This window comes from Zeugodacus cucurbitae, chromosome 6 (assembly GCF_028554725.1).
Source record: "Zeugodacus cucurbitae isolate PBARC_wt_2022May chromosome 6, idZeuCucr1.2, whole genome shotgun sequence".
Classification (NCBI taxonomy): Eukaryota; Metazoa; Arthropoda; class Insecta; order Diptera; family Tephritidae; genus Zeugodacus; species Zeugodacus cucurbitae.
In genome coordinates, this window is record NC_071671.1 from 38,028,883 (window position 1) to 38,053,188 (window position 24,306).

At 34.3% G+C, this 24,306-nt stretch overlaps 1 protein-coding gene across 6 annotated transcripts in view; it reads right to left on the reverse strand.

Moving 5' to 3' along the window:
- LOC105218854 (uncharacterized) overlaps positions 1-23,915 on the reverse strand; it is a 39,730-nt gene extending 15,815 nt beyond the window's left edge. For 2 of the 6 annotated variants that reach the window (XM_011194697.3, XM_011194695.3), the window contains exons 1-4: positions 23,760-23,915; positions 22,623-23,072; positions 21,720-22,212; positions 7,818-10,103 (exon numbers count right to left, since the gene is read on the reverse strand). In XM_011194697.3, coding sequence (XP_011192999.1) covers positions 7,818-10,103; positions 21,720-21,787 — 2,354 coding nt within the window. In that variant the 5' untranslated portion in view covers positions 21,788-22,212; positions 22,623-23,072; positions 23,760-23,915. The remainder of the gene's footprint in view (positions 1-7,817; positions 10,104-21,719; positions 22,213-22,622; positions 23,073-23,759) is intronic. The other 4 variants (XM_011194700.3, XM_011194699.3, XM_054232953.1 and 1 more) reach the window with 3 other exon arrangements.
- Positions 23,916-24,306: the final 391 nt, after the last annotated feature.

A 24,306-nucleotide genomic window follows, 5' to 3' on the forward strand; every position in this document is an offset into this window, starting at 1 on the left:
ATATTTTATGCACCATTTAATTTAGAAAAAAATTTAGACTGTATCCTTAACTTAATTTTTAATTATATATTTTTATCGTAATTTGTAAGTTAAGTGTTATGTGTTAATAAGTTTATAAATACAGTGGATCTTCTCTACCTCGAATCACCATAATCCACAAAAAATCTTCGAGTTATAGAATTTTTCATCAAAAAAAAAAGATTAATAAGCTTTAAAATACACAATTTTATTTATTTACTACGCTAAAAGTTGTCGTTGTAAATGTCGTTAAAACATGTATTCTGTAATTTTGTTGGTTGCCATTTGTCATTGCCATTGTTTGTATCCCATTCCTTTGTTACATGATTTATGAAATCCATAAGTGTTTTTATTTTAGTATTATGACCTGGTCGAAAAGTTCGATTTATGGAAGGAAATTTCTATGAAATTTGATTTCTATTGCCAATTCAAAAGTTCGACTTATGGAAGTTCCACTTTATGTGTGTCAGAAAGTTAATTTCGTTAATTATTGCAAATAAGTATTTTTAATTACACCAAATTAACAAATTAATATATTGCGACAACGATTAATCAGTTCAATTATAAAATGTTTCAGTATTCTGCCAAATGCATATTTAACTGCTTAAGCTTTGCTCAATTTCACAATTTTATGTAGTCAATATAAACCAAAATATTAAATGATCAAATATATTAAAACTTCCTGTTAAATGCATCATTACCATACAAATGCACTGAATTAGGACCAGTAAATAGCTATGCAGTTCGACCTCCACTCGAAACTATCAATGATTAAGGCGTAAATCTGTGTGTCTTTGTTAAAAATTTATTTTATTTTTTATTTATTTATTTTTTCATTTTTGCACTTTCCACTTTTGGTCATATTTTTTGTCTTAAAACGTGTCAGAATGCACAGACATGGAGTTTTAATTGTTTCAAAATTGTTTACCTACTTACAGAAATATTCACGAGTATATGTAAGTACTTGTGTATGTTAGGGGGATGCAAAAAGGCGCTTTAGGCACGCTTAGAAATTTTTAAACTGTACTTGGCAATATATGTATAACATTATTTAGATTTAGAACTCCCGTAAAAAACTACTCGTTAGTACTACACATATGTATATGTAAGTATATTTATATTATTACTTGCCATTTAGTTTAAAGAGTGTCTGATACTATGATTTCACTGTATGCTTTAAGTTAACTTATAGTTGACTATTTCCATATATTATTTAGAAGAAAACACTTTGATTTTTGGCATTTTACATACCGACCGGAGATGAGAATTTTTAAGGGCACCTCTTCCATATTACGTTTAATTAAATACTGGTGCGAACCAGTTATACAATAATTTTTAGCGGTATTCTGAATCTGATTTTAATGGAATCGTAAACCACTTTGTCGCATAGTTCAATATGTAGAAATATACTTACTAATATGTTTGTTTGTATGTATATTGAGATCATATGTTTGTATGTCTCTGTTTTCTCTGACAAAGCCACTGTCCGCATTAATTTTTTCTATTTGAATGCACACGATCAAGTGGAATTATGTATTTTGGACACACTATGAGTACACCATACACGCCCGCCTTTATTCTATTCAAAATATAAGAAATACAAACACACAATTGTTGTATGAACGTGTGTTTGTACGCGCTTGTATTGTCGCTGAATTCAAATTTAAGTTAATGATATTCTGTTAGATGAAAGATTGCGCCCGTGCCGATTCTCATTTCTTGATTTTATGATAGTAGCTTAACACGTTTTTAATTTCAATAAAAAGTAACCGTAATTTACTTACTAGTAGACGTTATGCTTTAGTTGTGTGGAAATGTCCGCATTTGCACAGGTGCCTTTTACAGCATTTCATTTTACACGATAGGAATGTGAACGAGTATTTCCTGAACTTGAAGGCGTTTCAAGATTCGCAGTGTGAGATTCGGTTTTCGCAACGAGCGTTTTACGGAACAAGTTGTTGTACATAGACTCAGCACGACACGTCTATGACGAGCATATCATGCTGATTACTGTTTAGGTCTTTCAACCGGCAACGAACCGGCGTCTCCTCCCGCTCACTTCCGAAACTCACTTGATCGTTGCTTGTGTCTGCCTTTCGTTTATACAGTGTTTCGTAGTGTTTTTCCCCTCCACACAGCACTTGTTATCAACAAAACCCACGCAAAAACAAGACAAAAAAACTTTCTCAAATTTCAAGTCGAAATATATCAGCAATTAACTTACTCAACTCGGTCTCAAAAGCGAGAAGCAGAATTAAACAGAATAAGAGAACCTGTTTGAGCGTATCTGCCTCACGTCATTTATTCCTGGGTATTTGTATATATGAATATATGTATGTTTTCTTGTGGTAAATACCCTGCTGGAATTAGCCCCGACGAATTTACGATGAAATCATTAATCACCAGTTTATATACAGTATAATCTCGATGTTAGGTTCTAGCTATTGCAGATCCAAATATTTGCAAATATGCAAATGCAATAAAAATAATTAATAATTTTCACCTATATATTATATTTTAAGAACAAACGGAAGTGCGTTAGGAGTTCGTTAGTCATAACAATTTCTGGTGTTGGCTCAGTCGACCCGCCGAATGTTGGTCAACGAACTTCGTAGTTTATTGTTATTCCACAACTTAAAATTGTTTGATATCATAGATGTCTCAATTTTACCCTTTCCGTCCATGGTCAGCATTATTAATAAAACTTTAATTCTAGGAACGATGCATTTTGCGAAAGGCATTATCAAACATATTGTTTTATATCTCGAATAGGAGAAAATTACAATAACAAAGTTTTTGAAAGATAATGACACAGTGAAAAGAAATAAATATTATGAATACAAACATTGTTTTTTACTGTGAAGACATTAAACGATTCTCACAATTACTGAATTACCGTTGGTAAGTATTTAGTAACTGTAAAACTAATAATTATCCCAGACGAATTAACGAACGCGGTTGCGATTGTGAATGCATGCACAAATTTATTATTATGCTAATGCATTTATTCACGGCCACCGGCACCGCCACCAACTGTGTTATCGCTAATTTTTAACGCTTTTACGCTGCGCTGCATTAGTGGTCTTCACTTCGAGCTCATTTGAGTGGCAACTTCTTATTTATCGAACCAGAGATCTGTAAAAACTATTAAGGTGAAGTATATAACTGCCTTACATAAGAGTATGAATTGGTTTGGTAATTGTGCAAACAACTATATATGTATGTATGTATGTATAAGTCCGCTTAAAAACGTGTATATCACAATCCACTTAACTAAACTAAAGGAACGATCTTCTTTTATTCAGTAATGTTAGGTCTATGTGGTTTTGCTACCTCATATATGTATAACGTGGATAAACAGACATACATACATATGTACATAGATATCTCCAGCAGTTAATAGTTAAGTGTTATTGAGACATTTTTCATTATTTTAAATTCATAATCTCATCTTCCGATCCACCTGAACTTATTTATCCTGACTAAGATTCTACATGATCCTCTTCCGAGCAGCTTCTCCAGCTAGCATCCGGTAAAATTTTTAGTTTGACCGTGTGAATCCCGATAGGGCAATGACCAGTTAGAATTCCTTTGACTTGGGAAAGATTGACCTTGCTGAGGGCGAAGAGTAAGATCAAAGTGTAGGGGAACAGCTGTTTCATGGCCAATATTTCATCCAGTTTGCCAACTAAAATCGACCACAAAAAAACAGGGTAAGCCCATTTTGACAGTCGCCGTCAAAGGAGAAGAATCACAGATAGAATTTATTAAATCTTACTTTTATTAAAGACCATTACATGATAATAAAACTTAATTTCTAATTTTGCTTCAGAGTTCAAAAAGCAATGAGACTGTATTACGTCCTAAGCTCCTTTCAGCTTAAACAATGAATGTATATATTTGTTGATTTGTCTTTTGAAATTCTTTCATCCCTCTGAGAACACATACATACATATGTGTTTAAAAATTAATCGTTTAGTAAAAAGTTACATATGTAGATATAAATCCCAAATGGAACATGTTTTTTATTACATTAAATATTAATATCTAATTATTATAGGTAGATTATGTTGATTCTAAATCTTGGGAGAAAATAATGAAATAAAAAACAAGTAAGGGATATGTTCGGGTATAACCGAATATTTTATACGCTCGAATTAGCAAAGCGTAAAGGAGCATTTTCAGGTATTGCTGAAACTTTATTATATTGGGGTCGAGACCAAGTTCAATACCGATTTATTTTTGGGTATATAGTGACAAGGGGAGGTTGAATTTGAGTACTCTGTTTCGACAAAATTGTATTAAAATAACGCACAATTTGACCCATAAATAAGTTCACTAGAATGCAAAAAATCATTAAATATAGTAGATATAAGGGAGCTGGGCTAATTTCAGTACCGATTACAACTATACTCGCCACCTAGCTATATTAATTATCTCTAGTATTATATTCGTACGTTCAATTATTTTGGAAGACATCTCACGCATTAACCGATATATACGGTATAAATCTCAACGAAAATTGGAAAATCCTTATATGGAAGCTAGGAGAAGAACTTTTTGCCAATTAACTGTTAAATCAGGGTGTGAAGAAAAAATATATGTATGCTCCAAATTGCTCCAGATATGGTTTGTTATTTAAAAAATTTTACAAAAAAATCTATAGACTGTGCAAACGAACATGTGTACCAAGTTTCGCCAAGTCATCTTTATTTTTACCGAAGTTATCGCTGCGTTTGTATCCAACTCGTTTAGTTTTAGATGTTACAAACAACAGTTATGTAATAAAACTACTACATACATACATATTTATACTCTGTACAACATGTTGCGGTGGTATAAAAATAAATACACTTTGGTTTGGTGTATGTTTGAAGGTATGGTTGACCGTCAGTCGACATTTCTTTTTGTGACATATTGCGTTAAATACCCATTAAAAGCGAAACCAAAATAAAAAAAGAATTTGAACAGGTGTTTAATTTTTCTGCAATAGAGAGAAAAAGTAAAACAAATGGAAAATTCCGGCTCCCTTATATAACGAAAGAAGTATGTTGCATTATTTTCGTAAATATCACTGTGTCGTAACTCCAAACAAATTAAAAATTCTACTGAAAGCAAAAACCCTAATTTGGAACAAGTGATTGATTTTTAGTGGTGTCAGGGCTTTTTCTAATTTGATAAATATTAGGTAGAACGAGGAACAAGTTTTTACCTATCCATGTAAGCTTAAGAGCTGTTATGCAGTACATTCTTTGAAGTAAAAGTGAGATAAGCTTCAGGACAATAAAGACAACCATTAGACATAATATCTATGACAGCTGTCAAGTAGGCGTGCACTAGTGATGAGCTTTATTGCGATTTCAGTGATTGCTATTTTTAAATGACTGTGTATATATTGCTATTGCAATCGCAACAAAAAAAGAACGAATTATGTATTTAGAATTTGTACTCCACATTTTTTTTAATTTTGTAGATTTACATTTTGATTAATTTTAACAATATCCAAAATTTACCTGCTTTTGTAATCACCATACCCAAAATTATCGAAATCGCAACTAAAATTGCTACTGTGATCACTGAACTGCTATTGCTAAAGAACAGTGATTGCTACTTTTCGAACTGCTATTGCTACAGTGATCGAATTAGAATTGCTTACTCCTATATGTAGTGTGATCGAACTCAAATTACTGAACTGTCATTGCGATTGTAAATCACTGATATTTACAAAAATTGAGTGCAGTTGGTAGTAAAATATCGCTCATCACTAGCGTACACATAGTATGAATGTATGTATGTACATAAATGAACTAGGATGATCAAAAATGTGGCAATTATGTAGTTTATAAGTATGGCTTTCATTATTCACTTCAATGGCAATTTTCTTATATACATACATACATACATATGTACATATTATTCACTTGTATCACATCCGGAAACTTTTATTTACTACCAAGGATGAAAATCTTGCTGTTCAATCAATCCAATACTGCATTATAAAACATTGTGTTTTCGATCGCCGGATGTCGATAGGACTCTGGAGTCCAGTACATACATATGTATGTATGTATGTTAAATCTATTGTCACAAATCATTTTAGAAACTTTAAAGTCGAAGATCTTTTTGATCGTTTCTCAAAAAACGTGGCACACCAAGCCTTTTCATTTATAAAAGAACGTTAATGATAAGACCTTGAGAGACTAATGATATTAACTAACTCACTCGATATAATTCTACGGTCATCCGACAAAATTTCAAGAATTTTTGAAACATTTCCTGGCGTTACTGTGTTTGTGGCTTTTCGTGGTACATGGTGTACGATTACGATTATGACGAAATTTATCAAACCGAACTTTGACCGTTGAATATGCTGGCTCCGATTCGACGTAATACTTATTATATCATTGCTAAGCATCGACTGAGGTTTTTTGTCAAATTAGGAAACAAAGTTTTATCAAAAATCAAAATTCTTTGAAATGTGATTTAACGGAGATAGTGTTATATTTAAGGTCATAACATAAACCGTTTCAGAGATTTTTTCGTTTATGGTGAACTGTCGATTAAACAAAGACTTACCAGTACATTTAGAGAATGCATACTTAAGTACATATGTACATTTGTATGTACATATTTCCACATTGATTTTCTTTCGAATCTTCTGCAAATGTTAGACACAAAACCATACATACATACATATGTATTTATGTGGTATTTTTTTACTAATATTAAATCGGAGACTTATTAAATATACTAATGAATATACATATACATATACCTTGAGATTTTTCAACAAAGGTTTTTGGGGCTACATCTCGATTACAATTCTATATTTAATATGATTTCCGCAAATCCATATAAGTTGCATGTACATACATATAGAGTTATATCAAGCACACATTCTTTCCACAAATATTTGCACACAATATTTGCAACGTTCGTTTGATCTCCGCATAATAAAACATTTCATATTTTATTTTCCATTATCCACTTTATGTACTTTCAAAATTGAAATTTCTATGGTTAAAAAATAATGGCATTTATACATAGTTGTACTATATACATACATACATATATATATGTTACCACAAATAATTCTGTTTAACTAATTCGTTGGTTTCTACTAAAGCGCCAAACATTTGGCGCTTTGAAAAGTGAAAGGAACACTAATGCTGAAATTTCACCCCAACAGTCTTTTGTTTACAGCAGGCGCTGGACTACTGACTGCCTTCGGGCGCTCACACGTGCTGCGAAATGCACCAAATGATATCTGGGGGTCAGAGCAGTTAGCCACTGATGTTTGTAAAGTTTCTATTCATTTTGTTTACATACCGTGCATACAACTCTATATATACTTATGTATATATATGTAAATGTGTATAAGCACATGTTGAAGTACATTTGCAGTATAATAATTGCGAGTACGAGCGCGAGTACTCCCATATGCATGTACATACATATGTACACAACTATAACAGAAAGGCAGAAAAATCCACCCATACACATAGGCATATGTTTATCCAATCACTGATTCATGCATACGTACATATGTATGTGTATAAATATGATTTCAAGAGTTTACTGGAATTTACATTGGTTCATCTATGTATGTATATACATACATACAACTACTTGTATGAAAAGAATATTTATACAAACCATTTGACTTTTCGGTATGCACATTATGCATACATGTATGTATGTGTGTATATACATATATGTATTTAGTAAATAAAGTATATGTTTGTGAATATGTACATATGTATGTATAATAAATTTGTTTGTTGTATATTCATACATACCTCTCATTCAATTTGTTATTCTTCTGGCGCTTAATGTGCCGCCGATTGAAACTGTTCGTGCACGAATTGGACGTGGATGTTGGTTTTATTAGAACGGAATTCTGCAGCGATACGGACGTCTTGGCCGTCGCCGAGCCCACGCCTGCACTGGCTACGGTCGATGTCGACTCGCAAGCGCCCTCGTTGGCTGAATGTGAGCCGCTGTGCCCGTTACCGTTAGTGGAAGAATGCGTATAATCAGTTGGGGCGCTTAGTTGTCGATTAAACGCCGCCTTCCGTCGCCGACTTATGTCCGTCAGGCAATATTTGTTCAAATGTCCATTACTCGATAGCGAACTTTTGGGCGATGTGGCATAGGGATGGGTACCCGCAGCGGCCACGTGCAGTTTGTTGCACGAATTCGTGCTAACACTTAGCTTGTTGCCGTTGCTGTTCAGATTGCAGCTTTTATGGTTGTTAGCGGCGACTTTTTGATTCCTGTGCGTCGATGGTGTTGGCGTGAGTGTGGCGCTATAATCTTTCGAAGCGCGCTTAATTGAAGACTGCTGTCGATATGTGGGATGCGTACGCACCGAACCGTTAACGAGGCACTGTTGCTGTTGCAGATTTCTACTAAGCGCTGCAACTACGGGCTGTTGCTCTGGCGGTTGCTGTTGTGGCTGTCGACTCACTGCGATCGGCCGTGAATCCGTTCCACTGCCAGTCGTTTCAAATTGCCCTGGTTGCGGTTGTTGTTGTTGTTGTTGTTGCTGCTGCTGCGGTTGATGTTGATATTGATATTGCTGCAAGTGTTGTTGGGAATTTTTCTTCTCGACTAGATATAAATTGAGGTATTTATCTCCTGGATGAAGGGAATTATCAGAAACCGCATTCGATTTGCTTATAATTTGCCCTTTCTTTTTAGCCGTACGATTCTTCAGCGACAAATTGCGTAGCTTCTTCGATTGTTCCTTGATCTTATTGGATCTGAGGAATGAAGGGCTATTAGCGAGACATTTGAAGATATATGTCTTATTTACTAACTGCTGTTTATCGCCGTGCTGCGGGTGCTGATCAAAATCACTCTTTAAATTCGAAAAATATTCAGCTTGCTGCTTCGCATATATATTACAATCGCTGTAATGTGGCTTCAGGGGTGAACAGTGAGTGTCTGATGTGTCGTTGATGCTGGCGGCACCGTCGCCGCCGCTGCCACTTTCACCGCTTAGGGTGTTATAACGTCTTATTGGATCGGAATTGCTGAAATTCTGGACGACTATATGCTTGAAGTCGTCATTGAAATCGTTGCCATAACTTGTGCTATTACTATTGGTGGTCGCGTAATGCGGGTAATTCTTATATGCGTCACAAATGGTAGACGGACTACCGTCACCTTCCCCGACAACGTCGCCTCCACCACCACCACTTACACCTCCTCCGTCTCCGGCTCCCGCTCCTGTGCCTGCACTGAGATTACTTTGATTGCTGTAGTTACTGTTGGTGCAACTGATGGGACTGTTTGGCACACGCGTCGAATTGGCAATACAGTCCAAATGTTGTTGTTGGTGCTGTTGTTCAGTATCACTGTGACGATCCCTAGCGGTTAAGGTCAGACCTTGCAGCTGCCCGCTACAACTGCTGTCGTACGAATGCTGCTTAGAAACGCCGCTAATACGACTTGACAGATACTCGCTCTGCAAAGAACGCTGATCATCACCACCCCCACCACTAATGCTGCTGCTGATACAGCCCGCACTGTGTCCGCTGCGGCCGGTACTCAAGTAAACAACGTTGTAATCAGTATAATCGGCGTTGTGGCTGTCGATCAATGATTCGCTGTCGGGATCACCAGGACTGTGACCCGTACGCTTCTTCGATGTCTTGGCCGCAACAGCTGATGCGGCACATTTCAGTGATTCACAACTGCAGGAGATGAATTTGTGTAATGGGCTTGTGTTTGTGTTTGGCTTGGTGGTCTTGCTACTGATATTGGTATTGGTATTGCTGTTAGCGTTAGCGTTGGTGCTGGTGTTGGTGTTGGGGTGGTTAAGGGACGACGACGATGGCGCGACCGCACCGTTTCTGTTGCTTGAAGTGCTCTGCTCGGATACGTTCGAAACACCGATATTATTGGAGATGTTGTGCGCGCTCGTAAGGTTGATCAGAGACTGTCGCAATAAATGCGGATGTGAATGTTGTTGCTGTCGATGCTGCTGCTGCTGCTGTTGCTGATACAGACGCTGCTGATGTTGTTGATACGGGGTCTGCTGCTGTTGTTGATCGCTGTTCAAGTTTTCTCTGCTATCGCTGGAAAAGATACAAAAATGGAAAATAGCATTAATGCAAATGCGAGACCAATTAACTGTTACAATTCAATACATATGTATGTATATGTACTTTTATGATTTATATAAGCGTACATACCTACATACATATGTAGGTGTTTATATGGATAACCGAATTATTTATACAGTGTATATGTGAGTACATTTGCATGTGCAATCTATGCTTGTATGAGTATACAATATGTATATACATACATACATATGTACTTATGTATATACATAGTTTTGTATATATGTAATAATAAAAGTGGAAATCAAAGCATTGGCATTCTACATTCAAAGCAATTATCCGGAATAAGTAATGAAAAAATACTCTATGGCGAATAGATTTTGAAAGCGCATTCGTTAGCAATAGCTTTGTGGACTGTGTAGACTATATAGTGTCAATATGTATGATTATATGCATGTGGGGCAAATGTATTGTTTGCGGCTCTAAATCGCTGTTATTGTGCAAAATAAGATCGTTTTGCTCCAATGTTCATTGGAGAAGCTGTGGAGAGGAGTTTTTCAATTGCATAGCTGCAGGCTGCTGAGCATTCATACGCTCCCAAATGGATAGCAGCCAGATACAACAAAATTGTAAAAATTCTGCTATGTAACTAAGCAAAGTTCATATGTGTGTTTGCATATTTTAGTATATGTGTATATATGTATGAGAGTTGCCATGTGTGCGCACACACATTAAAATGCCACGCGAAATCGTTGTGAGAGAAATGAGCGAGCGTTTATAACAGTAAAATATATGTATGTATATAGTTACATGTATGAATATCGTATAGACGAGTGGAAGTCGAGAAGCTGACGTCAAAATATTTGCCACAGAACAGAGAACGTTAAATATAGAGAAGGTTCATGGTGTGCCGATTGTCAAAGTGGTCCTCTTTTCGCAGGGGTACTCGCCAAGATGAGCGTGTTTCACCACAGAAAATTATTAGCGTGTTTCACCACAGGTTTAACATCAGCGCACTCGAAAATAGCAGATTGAGCTGTTTCAGTGTTAAATGAGAAAAATTGTGTTAATTTGAATGTTAATAACTGTACGCTTATAGATTCGCTTATATACAGTGCGCAAACGACTTGCTATATAATTTCATTTACATTTAATATCAAAATACATACGTATATATGCAAAACTTTATGATTTATTCCATAAAATGCTTTGAAGTATATAATGAAATAATTATTTTATATACATATGTTAAAATATAATATAATTATATACTGCATACATATGAATATTTATTTTCTTTGGTTATTAAAAGTTTCGATAATATACCAAAAGAATAAAAGTTGGCGCATAATTTGTAATTATGTGTGCATGTAAACAAAATCGAAAGAACCATACGCATAATGTTTGTAAATTTGTTTACATGCATATGTGCGTAAATATGAGCCTCATGGTTCGTTGTAAAATCTTCGTTGCCACAGACAACGAATGGCCGCAAATTGTGATTTTTTGTTCTCAAGTCAAAGCAGTGTCGCACGTTCGAAGGGAAGGGGTCCAGGTCCCCAACTCATGTTATCGTTTGAATTTTTATGTCTTGATTCTTACAGAAATCAGTCGTAGTACATTGAAATATGGCATAATACATTGGTAGAATATTTAAATACATTTAATTATTTGTATTTGCTAATTGTAGGTCAATACTATACAATACATAATTAGCGCATTTATAATTAGGGAGGGATCACTTGAAACGCCTCTGTAAAGCTCGATGTGTCGAAGGTTTGATGGCCGCCTGCGCGACGTCAAAACGACGCAACATTGCGTTGTTGGTAGAAAATCGGCTTGTCGTAAATATGTATGAATATGTATGAGCATGCAAACATATGGACATAAATTTTTGCGAGCCTCAAATCAGAATTTTTGCTGAAAAATATTTTAAAAGGCTATGTTGCCCTTTTTGTACCTAGGTTTTTGCGATGTTGTAAATTTTCCTTCTGGAGGGAACATTAGAAAAATCTTCAATTTATGATTTTTGTCATCGTCGCGAAAAGCCGTTTGTAGACATGGCATGCGCAGGGAGGTGTGTATGGCGTTGCTTTTATGAATGAAGCAACTTTGCCAAGTGAATGTGCGCTTGCGTTCATGAATGAAAATGGTTTTGTTGTATGTACTACAAAATTTGGCTTCGTTGATTGGCTGCCATATTGACTTGTGATGCTGCTTATGCGTTTGAGGCGCTTGTTGTTTTTGTAGAAAATACTTTTGATTTTTTGTGATGGTGACAAACTTACGTGTACGCATATGCGAATGTAAGTTTGTGTATGCATTACTTGTTCGTCAATGACATACAAACATATTTATGTATATGCATATGTAACAATGTGTGCATATGACCTTCACTGATAAGTGATAACGAGACAATACGAATTTTGGAAGATGTCCATACATATGCATCTACATATGTATGTATGTACGTAAGCGCTTTTGTATATATCTAGGTATACACATGTATGTATATACAAGTCTCATATAATGAAATATGTAGTTAATTTTAGTATTGTAAGAAATGCATTTAATATAAAAATAAAAACATTTTTTATGAAAGTAGGTATATTATTTTAAAACATTACATTCATATGTCGGTCCGTTTAAACATGCCGACAAATATGCCTCTGAAATCGCATAATTTATTTGAATTGAATAAATTTTGCATGCAGTCATAAATAAATATCATATTAGCACATATGATTGCATATAAATGTATCAATATATAAGCAAACGGGCTAACATTCCGATATAATAGAAATGTAAATCTCTGAGCATATTTTTCATTTAATACTCAGCAATGTTAACTTGACGCTGTTAAAATTTCTCCTTCCGAGCTGGCTGAGGTGAAACACGCTCATCGTGTTTTGTTAGGTTTTGACAATTCACACGCTGGTCCGCAATTGGACCTTCTCTATATTTAACGTTCTCTGCACAGAACGAAAGCCATAAATTAATATTTGTTGAAAACAGATGAGTAAGCGACGCACGCTCATGTATACATGAAAGAGACAGATCATTTATCTCTCTGCCTACTCTGTACGATACAAAAAATAAACTTAAATATCCATAGATTTTCAAGATCCACTGCCGCTGCTCCATGGTTCTTATATATTGATCAAAAAAATATCTCAGCAACAGCAGAATTAAATTTAGAAGAACTTTATTCAATCAACCTATTCCCATAAAATATCTACTTTTAATGCCGGACATTCGTAAAATAATAGTCCTGAGATTTGGAGGCTCGAACGGTAAGAATAACATTCATTTATTGCTTTCACACTGCAAAACAACTCCAATCGAAAAATTCACAAATACTAACTGTAATAATTTAGTTAAAAGAAATTTAAAAAATATTAGCTCTCAAATATCTGATATGGTATAGCCCTAAACACCTTACAACTACTTGCATATGTACTCGATAAATATTTGTTTTATTTTTTTTTTTTCAAATGATGATACAAAACTAGCTACAGAACATTAGCTCTGGTTCACATGTGTGTCATGTTTCAATGTTTCAATCGAAGATATTCAAATAAGAGCATAATAAAGGGTCTACCAACAAAAATGAAGTGATTTTAAAATGAAATAAAACACTCAAATTCTGTCAAAATGGGTTCAAAAAATATGTACAGTAAAACCCGCCAAAGCTGGACACCTGCGGTTCAGGACTTTTTGTACAAGTTACGCAAATGTTCATGTTATAAAAAATGATTTTTTTTCTTATTTTATTGACTATATTTTAAAAACTGGGTAAAAAACGTACAAATGCACAAATCAAATACGCGTAATTGCCTCATAGCCAATCCATGAAATTTGATACATACAAAATTTCGCACAAATAACGGTATTGCGTCTGAAAAATTCTATTGAATCCGAAATACAAGATTGTCCAAGGTATTATGGATGAAATGGATTTTAATGTTTGCTGTTTAAAAATTGAGACAAATTTTGTCCAACTTCTAAGATAGACAGTGTCCAAATTAAGCAGTGAATATATGGATATATTGTACTACATTATGTTGGTACAAGATATTTTGTTCAATTTGAGCGAGTGTCAAATTATAACGGTGTCCAACTTTACAGGTTTTACTGTATTTATGATTTGAACAATATGTCGGTCAAATGGCCACAATGCGCTGAGCTACCCGATTATGCCACCATATCACAATCCGAGCCAAACGGAATATTTTTGGGTATGCAATTTCGTTTCCCGGTCCACACGTTTTTATGTTGACGAAGCCATTAAGCCAGAAATGTGCCTCATCTCAGAAGTTCAGAGATATTTTCGATGAAATTTTCATTTTCGAATTTTGCAATTATGCGTTGCGCGCTCAGAAGGAACAAACTGACGACCGTGTTTTGCGCGAAGAGCTCTTACAGTAGCCACCGGAAAACCTGAATTTGCTTAATAATATTGGACAATTTCCAAGCGTTGTACCAAAGTGAAACGTGACATAATGAAAAGGCAGGCACCTCCTACCTCTCCTGCGAATGTAGTTCCTTGTCACTGTGCAGGGACATCGCACCTCATCCGGCCAACCCCAGACCGATAGCTAGTTCCACTTTATGCCAAATCTGACGTTAGTCGTGGGAGGGCGATGACCAAAATCTGACACCTTCTAATCCAGGTTTGAAGACTGGAGGAAAATCCGGCCCTATTCGAATTCCGGGCGCCTTGGGAAGTAACGGTGGTCTTACCACCGCATGGGGAACTGGCGTGGCGCACTTATTGTTTCCCAAACTTCCTGGATGCCCTAACGGCAGAGGATCGTTTGCTGTTCAAGGAGTACGCGAAAGATGACGACGTACCCTCTACCAGTAACAGTAGCACTACCTCTGGCATCCCAAACAAGGGACAAAAATCTAACCCAGTAAAGGGGCCCACAGGAAAAAGACGCACAGAAGGGGAAATATCCTCAACTACGTGAGATAGGCTGCCCAGGTGGCCCAGGCAGCCCCGACGACCCTCGAAGGGTAGAGGTGAGTGGTGCCACTGTAAAGTGGTACCTCATGCATCTGGACGATAGAAAGTCGGCCGAAGTAACCAAAAAGCTTGCTCTTAGCAGAGTAAGAGGAGATAGTGGTACCAAAGAGCCGGCAACAAATATACCACGAGAGAGGTGTGCCTCTGATACGACGCGGCAGGATAGAGAGGACCGACCAGAACCTGAACTAACGTTAAACTCCCCAGTAAAAATTCTTATTATATTTAATCTGTTGGCGTTATGTTTATTTCTATCATAGAATTTAGAATTCATTGAATGTTCTCAATCATCTTTTCAAATATTGTATACAAATGAATAAAAAACTGAATGGGAATACTGTCTCTAGAGAAATTAAATAAGTTTTGGCAATCTCTGGGAAATCGTTTCCACCTTAGTTCCACAATGCATAAAAAGTGATTGATATTATATAATAAAATCTTTAGGACATAATGATGACTCTTCGTAGTCTTTCTTACTTTTGTAAACTCTTCGGATAAGCACCATCATACTCGTATATTTTTATTTCATAAAGGAATATAATTCCCAAAACTAGTTTATTGGCTATCGTCTTCTCGGTTTACATTAAAGCGGATATTCCAATTAATATGACAGTAATGGAAGGGAGGTTAAAAATCAAAAGTAGTGAACCATTTTTTTTGCAAATCAAATGGACTACAGTTTGTTTATCGCATTTTCATGTATTTTTTGCATCTTCATCTCTATAGCCGAATATTTTATACTCTCGTTGATGTAATTTTATTAAGATAACACATAATTTGACCCATATATTCGGCATAAAGTCCTCTAGAATAACGAAAATTATCATATTATATAGAATATGAGAGCAGGAATTACCTGAACCGATTTCACTCATTTTCACCACCAAGGCACACAATTTCCAAGACTATACGCTCACTTAATTTTGCAAAAATATACCACATAATAACCGATATATGCGGAACAATGCCCACCGTATTTTTGAAAAACCTATAATTAGGTATATGGGAGATAGAGGAATTTATGTCCCGATTTTAATAATTTTACAAATTACATCCAGATATGCCTCTTCCTAGTGCGATCATTTATAAACAATTTTACCTTTATGGCTTTATTTTTAGCTTAGTTGTGACACTTTATAGGATTTCAGTTTTCGCCATTTTGTGGGCGTGGCAATTGTCCGATTTCGCCCATTTTCAATAGCTCGTACGTACCTAAGGAACATGTGTTACTCAAGTTACCCGGACGGACGGACAGAGATTTTCCGAGATTTGTTTTCAACTCGTCCCGTCATCCTGATCATTTTGATATATATAACCCTATATCTATCGTTTAGTTTTATGACTTACAAACAGCCGTTATGTGAACAAAACTATAATACACTCTTAGCAACTTTTGTTGCGAGAGTATTGTTATAAACTGCAACACAACTTCATCGTGTATAAAAAAGTCAATATTTTAGAATTCATTATTATTTATTATTTACAATTACAATAATTTATTAATTTAATTTAATTAGTTTATCGCGATCATGTTTATTGTGAGAAATTTAATTGTTTGGATAAAAAGAAAGATAATGAATTAAAATGCATACATTAGTTGGAGCAGATTTGTTGGAAAGTAGGTATTTCTGAACACGAAAAAAATATAAATTAATTAAATGGTAGATCATGCCAAAAAGTGCACTTTAGCAAAAAATTAACGGTATTTGTTCGTTAGGAAGATTTAAGGGATGCATAATTCTACTAGTGAAAAAATGTTTGAAAATGCTTATTAATATTGGAAAATTGGTAAAACGTGCTTTAAAGAACGAAGGTTTGAGGAAAGTGAGATATTAAAACACATACTCACGAATAGAGAATATATAAAGAGTGAAGTATGAACACCCTGTACTTAGCAATGCCACTATGAATATTAATATAATTTGTGTATGCATAAGCTTGCCCCTCGTAAGTAGTATATAAATTTGGGTACATACGAGTTAATAAATAACAGTACACATGCTGTATCTTATATATAATCTAATATGCTTGCCTTAACACCTTATCTTCAATTACATACCGTAAGTATTAGTATAACGACTTTAATCGCTCAATACGAGTATATGTATGTATTTTATTGCTTTTTAAGGCTTCACGATGAACGATGGAGGAGGAACCTTACTTCGGCAAAACTCTATAATATAAAAATTTTAGAAACAATTAAACAATTTTTCTAACGGAACAGTGTTCGAACTACGCCTTAAGAGCTATCTGATTGAGCTAATTGAGTAGAGGAATGTGTCGTCTAACCTTCTGGTCATGATAGCAAATGAGGCAACTTTATTTACAGAAATTAATAATATACACTGGATAAATAAATCGGGTTCATCTCTTCACAAAACGTAATATTAAATACAATTATTCTTTGGTGCAATTTATGTGCAGTGGTCTCTATAATGAATGGATTCATTAAGTGAGTTTTCAAATACAAGCAGTACTGCCTTAATGATATTGCATATGTGTATAGAAGCAATATTTTATGTACATACATATGTGGGTTGTTATTATGTCAAATGGCAGGAAATTTAGCTATTGCCGTTAAATTATGAAGTTTTAAGTTTAAGTTTAAGTTTAAATTATGAAAGATGCTTGCTTGTGGTTTAAATATACATACTAGAGTACGAGTATATTAGAAAAGAAATTGCTTAGATACACTCACACATACATTTACGTATGTATGTATGCAAGTTAATAGATAGGATTTGAAGTATAACAAATATAGTGATGGAATATGCAAAAGTACTGAAGCCAACTAAATCATATTAAGCTTTCGATATGGGAATTAAAGGAGGATTAAAAAGAATTTATATTGAGAATATTGGAAATATTGGAAATATTTAAAATAAACTGTCAATTTGTACCTTAATTGTTGTCCTTATACCAATCCTGAAAACATGGTAAGACACAAAATTATTTACTTTAGCTGTTTTTCGTCAATAAACGTTGCTGATGTGCTGAGTGCGATGATTTGTGGTTATGTTCTGTATTTGTGTAATGAATTCAAAAAGCAAAATCATTTGTATACTTAACATTTGATAATGCATAAGTTCGAATGATCTAAATAATCAAAAAATTCGCAACTATCAATAAGTTATTGTCGTCAACTTGCTCTTACACTCAACTTTTCCTAAGCACATAAGCTACATAAGCTAAAAGGGCTACATAAGCTGAAATTATTTTTTTTTGCAAACTTTCTTGTTTAATATTAATTAATACTTTGTTTAGTACATTGGTGTATTGTTAAAAATTTAGCTAATTTAATGTGCATTGATTTAGTAATTTAAGTAAGTAGGTGTTTATGTATATACATATGTATGTAGGTATATAGTGATAATTGTGTTATGAATATTCAGGCAAACCAGTAATACGTTTGAATTAATCACACATTTTTTTCTTCCCTAAGTTGTACTGTGTTAAGCGATCCAGTAAATAATAACTGTTCTGAATAGATATTCATTATATGAGATATTATACCGTAATAAATATTTTAAATAAAAATAAAAATAACAATTACCATTAAGTTGTATTTAGGAAAGTTCTTTAATGCTCATTAAATATAAATTATGGGGGTGTGAAAGTCTCTAACTGTAAAGGTGTGCTTTGGAAAACTAAAGCGGTTGAATCATTCACAGTTTTTAATCGTGATAGTTAAAAAAAACACTATAAACGGCGGACATTTGAAACGATGAGGATGATTAAGATTTCGGAGATTGCCTCTGGAATATTTTGATGAATATTTATAAAATTAAATGCATATACATGTGTATTTTGATAATAGTGACACCCTTGAGTGTCACCCTCGAAGGGTAAAGACAAGCCGTATATTTATCGAAATGTACATTCATATATCAGTTGGCACAATCCTCTGCCGACCGACTGTTCATTATTCTTGAAAAACTGGGAACATGGATGTGAACCTTTTGGTATTTGCGTTTAGTAACAATAAAATATATGCACATACAAGACTATATTACTTTGTTGACCCTTGTAGAAGTAGTAAAAAACAAATGTGTTTTTAACGATTGGAAAATAGAACAGTTAGAAACATGTCTTGAAAACTTATCGAGAAGGACGAAATTGAAACCTTCGCAGAAAGAGTTCGCTCTCCACCCAATATGTCGAATGATAATGAGTAAACTATATGTTACTATTATCAATAACTTAGTTTTCTATTATATGTTACAACTTATTGAGTAAAGTTAAAGTTAAGAAATTAAAGAATAAGAAATTAAATAGGGGATGCAGCCTTTGTAGCCGTCGAGTATATTCACTGTTGTCCAGTAGGTTAATGACGTGTATGTTAGGGTGACAATTCAATCGGTTAACATATCTAGAGCTGAGTTTTTGAATCTCGCTCTTTATCATATCTATTTCGTGGTCTTTGTGTAAATGAATATTTTTGATATACCATGGAGCGTTTGCAATCAGCCGCAGTGTTTTCGACTGGTATCGTTGAATTATTTCTATATTCGATTTGCTTACAGTTCCCCAGATTTGGATTCCGTAAGCCTAAACCGGTTTTAAAATGGATTTAAATAGAAGATTTAGATTTAGGACCAAGTAACCAGTACATTTTTCTAGTCTATATTTTAAGTTGTTCACGTTGTATCAGCTGTGAAAATTGTAGTTTGTCAAGTTTGCCCAAGTACGCTGCCTTGAGGAGCACCAGCTTTAACTTCGTAAATGTCGGATGTGGCATCATTAATTTTCACGTAAAAATGTCAGTGATCTATGTATGATATAAGAAATAGGTAAGGTGGTGCTGGAAGTGTCTTTTTATTTAAAAACAACCCCGCGTGCCAAATTCTGTCAAAAGCCTGTTGGATGTCTAAGAAAACTCCCCAACAGTACAGTTTCTCTTCCAGACTTCTTAATATGGTTTTAACGATTCGATGGCATTATTTCGGAGTTCCATGTAGTTGCCTGAATCCAAATTGATGGTCTGGGATGATAGATATAGATTCCAAATTTTTTTTTTTTTTTTAGAATATTTCCGGATAATTGGCAATTGGATAGTTGGCAATTTAAAATTAACCTCAATTTGTCAGCCATAAACAATCACACAACATCATTTATGGGTAATAATAATTAAATCTCAGTATTCAGTATTTCTGAAATGTATGGCAAATATGTGTACTATTTCTCCCGGTCAACGGTTACTTATATGTACATATGCACATGTGTATGTGTAATCTTTCGGAATTAAAAAATTGTTTGTTTTAAAAGTGCATGTTTTTAACCAGCTAGCTGTTCGCCATAATGAAGAATGTTAGTGATACCCCAATGCTCGAACAGTGAGTTATCTCTCCAATTTAAAAAATTAAGTGTTTAATAGATTTTCCGAATATAACAACTGTCTCTTGCCTAATTTCAAATCCATTGCCGCCCTTAAGGCTAAACATTTATCTCAAAACTCAATTTTGTAAGTCGGTGGACACGATTTCTCGAAAAGTTATGAAGCGATTTTGTTAAAATTGTGTATACAACTTTAAACAGGTTTATCTAGTTAATTAACGAAGGATTTTTTTATTATATTTTTCACAACTTTTTTTTTTCAAGGCAATAGTATATGTCGAAAATTTTCTCAAAAGATTGATTTTTTTCGTTAAAATTCTGTCAAAAATTCAAATTTTCATACTTTTCTTCTTGTTTAAAAACTCGATTTATCCATGTACTATTAAATATTTTTGGTTCATTGATTTGTGATGAACTAATTATGAGTCATGCTATTCACGGTAACAGCTTTTTTGGGACACGTTATGAGAGCTTTTCGGAATTTTTAAATACAAATTAAAAAAAAAATCACAAAATACTGTTTAAATATGTATCTGCAATATGCCGAATTGTTTAAATGAAATACATATGTATATACATATATGACTGTATATATTTAAAAAAAAAATTAAAAATACCCAATTTTTCAACCTCTGAAACCCACCCAACACTTTAAGGCACTAAAATAACATAAATTTGATGTTAATCTAAAATATATAAAGACATTTTTAGAAAACAATAAAAGTTCGAATTTCGATCAGTTAGATAATTTAATTGATTACTCGCCGTTATAACTAAAATAAATAAAATAAAAACTTGCATTTCTATCTTGAGCTTCTTTCGCTATATCATGGTAAAATATTTGGAAGCTTATATACTCCAAATGTATGTATGTATGTACATCTGTATTGTATTAAAAACCACAAATTGCAGTCAAAATTTCAATTGCAAATTATAAAAATAGCACCACGAACCACACACTAAAGCAGCAAAGGTGGAATACTACTATTAAGCAACAACAATAGCAATTATGTTAACTTATTGCAATGTTTATGGTTGAACCGTTATATTCTAATGCTTGATTGCATGTATTATGCATCGTGCGAGTCATAGTCATATTATGCAAAGATACATATGTATGGAGCAATTGTTTCATACATGTATGTATGTATGTAAGTGAATATTTGAGTATGCTTGTATGCGAAATGAAGAAAATTTATTAACGAAAAATGTGAGTAAAGTAGTAACAGCATGAAGACACATACAGTAATGGATAGATATCCTACCATTGATTATTGGATGTTCCAAATGCTCCAGGTCCACTAACTCTGCGCTGAGTATGTTTAACGTGCATTTTATCTCCACAAGATGCTCAGCGTGAACGTTCGGTAAGCGGGACACTGCTCACACTGCCCATGCAGTTGTCTCTCACCATACCTTTCACAACAGTTTTCCACTCGTTTACTGTTCAAATTGCGTTGTCGAAAGTTTTACGGTTTTAACACAAAACATGCGGAAACAAATACAAATGTTAATGCACATTTTGAAGTCCGTTTATTTTGTACGAGCGTCGAGGCAGGAGTTCACCTCATGTAGCTCCACACGCTCGTTGGTAGTGTGGTGGTGGGTAAGTGGCTGATCGGTTGGTGGTGGTGTCGCTGATGCACCTGATTTCATTCAACTTTGCACTTTCACTTTTTAACCGTGCTGCGTGCCGTAGTCCTTAGGCGCCTCCTGGGTGTAGTGTGATATAAGAAGTTTTCGTTGTTGTTGTAGTTGCTATTGTGGTTTTGGTGGGTACAGTACGAAAAACGAATATAAACTATACGTACTTGTGTAAATTTGTTACTTTACTCTATATATAGATATATATCTATTGTATATGTATATATGTATTAGTGTAGAGGTGTAGGTACAATATCACTTGAATCTCTAATGGGAACTGCTACGCACATACTTATGTTTGAACAATTAATAAATAGGCAGGGAGAGAGTATCGATGTTGCTAGTAACTACGTTATTTGTTACTTTTATATGTACGTACGTAATCAGTTAAGAATACGTTATTGGCATACTCTCTAATAATATGAATTACATACAAAATAAGCATTTGGGCGTTAAAGGTAATTGTGAGTTGTTGCTTTAATTGTAATGTTATTCTTAACTATTTATATTCGTAGGTGAAATACCTTATTCGTTTACATTTAGTATTTAAGTGTTTTGCCAAAAGTAGTAAAGCAGTTGCAGTTACAGTTACAGTTCGAGCACTGAACGTACATTTCGTGTGGTAACAAAAGCTGCAGCATAAGCGGCACTGTAATAATTATATAACTTGTGTTGTTCGCATGCTCCCTATTTCGCATTTCCGAAACACTGCAAACCACATTTTTATCTTTCACACTTTTTCGTATTTCATGCGTATTAAATAACTGCTCTTGGCATTTCGTAGATTTAGATTTGTAATTTTTTCAAAATTTGTAGTTAGGCTGTCCGTTTAATACGAGGCGTGGCGATTTATTTTTATTTTATTTAATATTAATTTATTTGTAATTTATATTTTTTGTTGTAACGTTTTTGAAATTTGAAACAGGTACGTGGTTTTACTTTAATTTATAACTATTTTTCGTAGCTACTCTGCGCTGTATTGGATGAGGAATTTTATTTGATTATGTAATTGTTTTCATTTTCATTGAATATGAGTGATGCACATTCACTTTCTTCGTCATCGCGAACAGCACTGCACATACTCAGCTCTATACATATGTACGTATGTATATACATACATATATCGGCCTATATGCATATATATATATTTGAATTATATATGTACATACGCACACTTGTATCGAGCACCGAGCATACGAAAAAAAAACACTTAACACATCCTTCAGTTTCCCATTGTACCTAAAATTCCGATACTCAAAAGGACTTATTGTACTCGTATACTTTCATGTACATACATACATACATACATACAATCACGAGTATATATATGTAGGCATCCATACGGGTAACAATTACTTTAAGTTGCAGGAGCACCCCTGCGAAGGTATACAATCGGAATACTTTGCGCTGTAAATTTTGCGTATTTTAATTGCACACATTATTCATTTTGTAACTTTTATTTCGCAGCTTTTGGCAAACAATGTGTGGGAAAAGGCAGCAAATTTAATAGCATGTATTTTGTAAAATCAATGGATCTCCTTTGACCTCTATTTCTTCATTCGGCTAGGATACATTTTTCGCAACATCTAACAAGGTATGTGTGTGTGTTCAACGTAGCGCAATAATATCTTAACAATTAGCACATTTCTACGAGTTATTACACAATAAAACTATTTGGAAATCCGCTATAAATTGTCTCTATTTTTTATGTAACACTTTAACGGTTTAGGAGAATTATTCAATCAAAACTTTGATTTGATTAGTCTTTTACTTTCACTTTGACCTGAACTATTCAATACGGACTCCCCACTGTAAGTAAAGCTGCCTTATTCACGGGCGCATTGCTTTGACTTGTTATTCAACTTATCCATATGAAAATCGATAAAGAATGAGAATGTCCTGTCGTCCGAAAGTTCAGTTCTTCTCTCTTCTGTACGGCGCTCGGCGAGAGCGAGTGTGTGTCCTCTCAGGAGTGTGTCGATGTTAGCTTTTCTCAGTGCAACCGTGTTTTCTTTCATTCATAAAAACGAACGCACCCATTACTTGGCCCGTCTGTTGTCTAGTACCAAATCGAGAAATTCGAAGAGCACAATGTTTGTATGTAGATCTGTATGTATGTATGTGGATATAGTTCGGTGAGTTATAAATTAATTTCGAAAAAATACAGTTATCATAAGTATGTAATATATGATGTAATACCTCACAAGT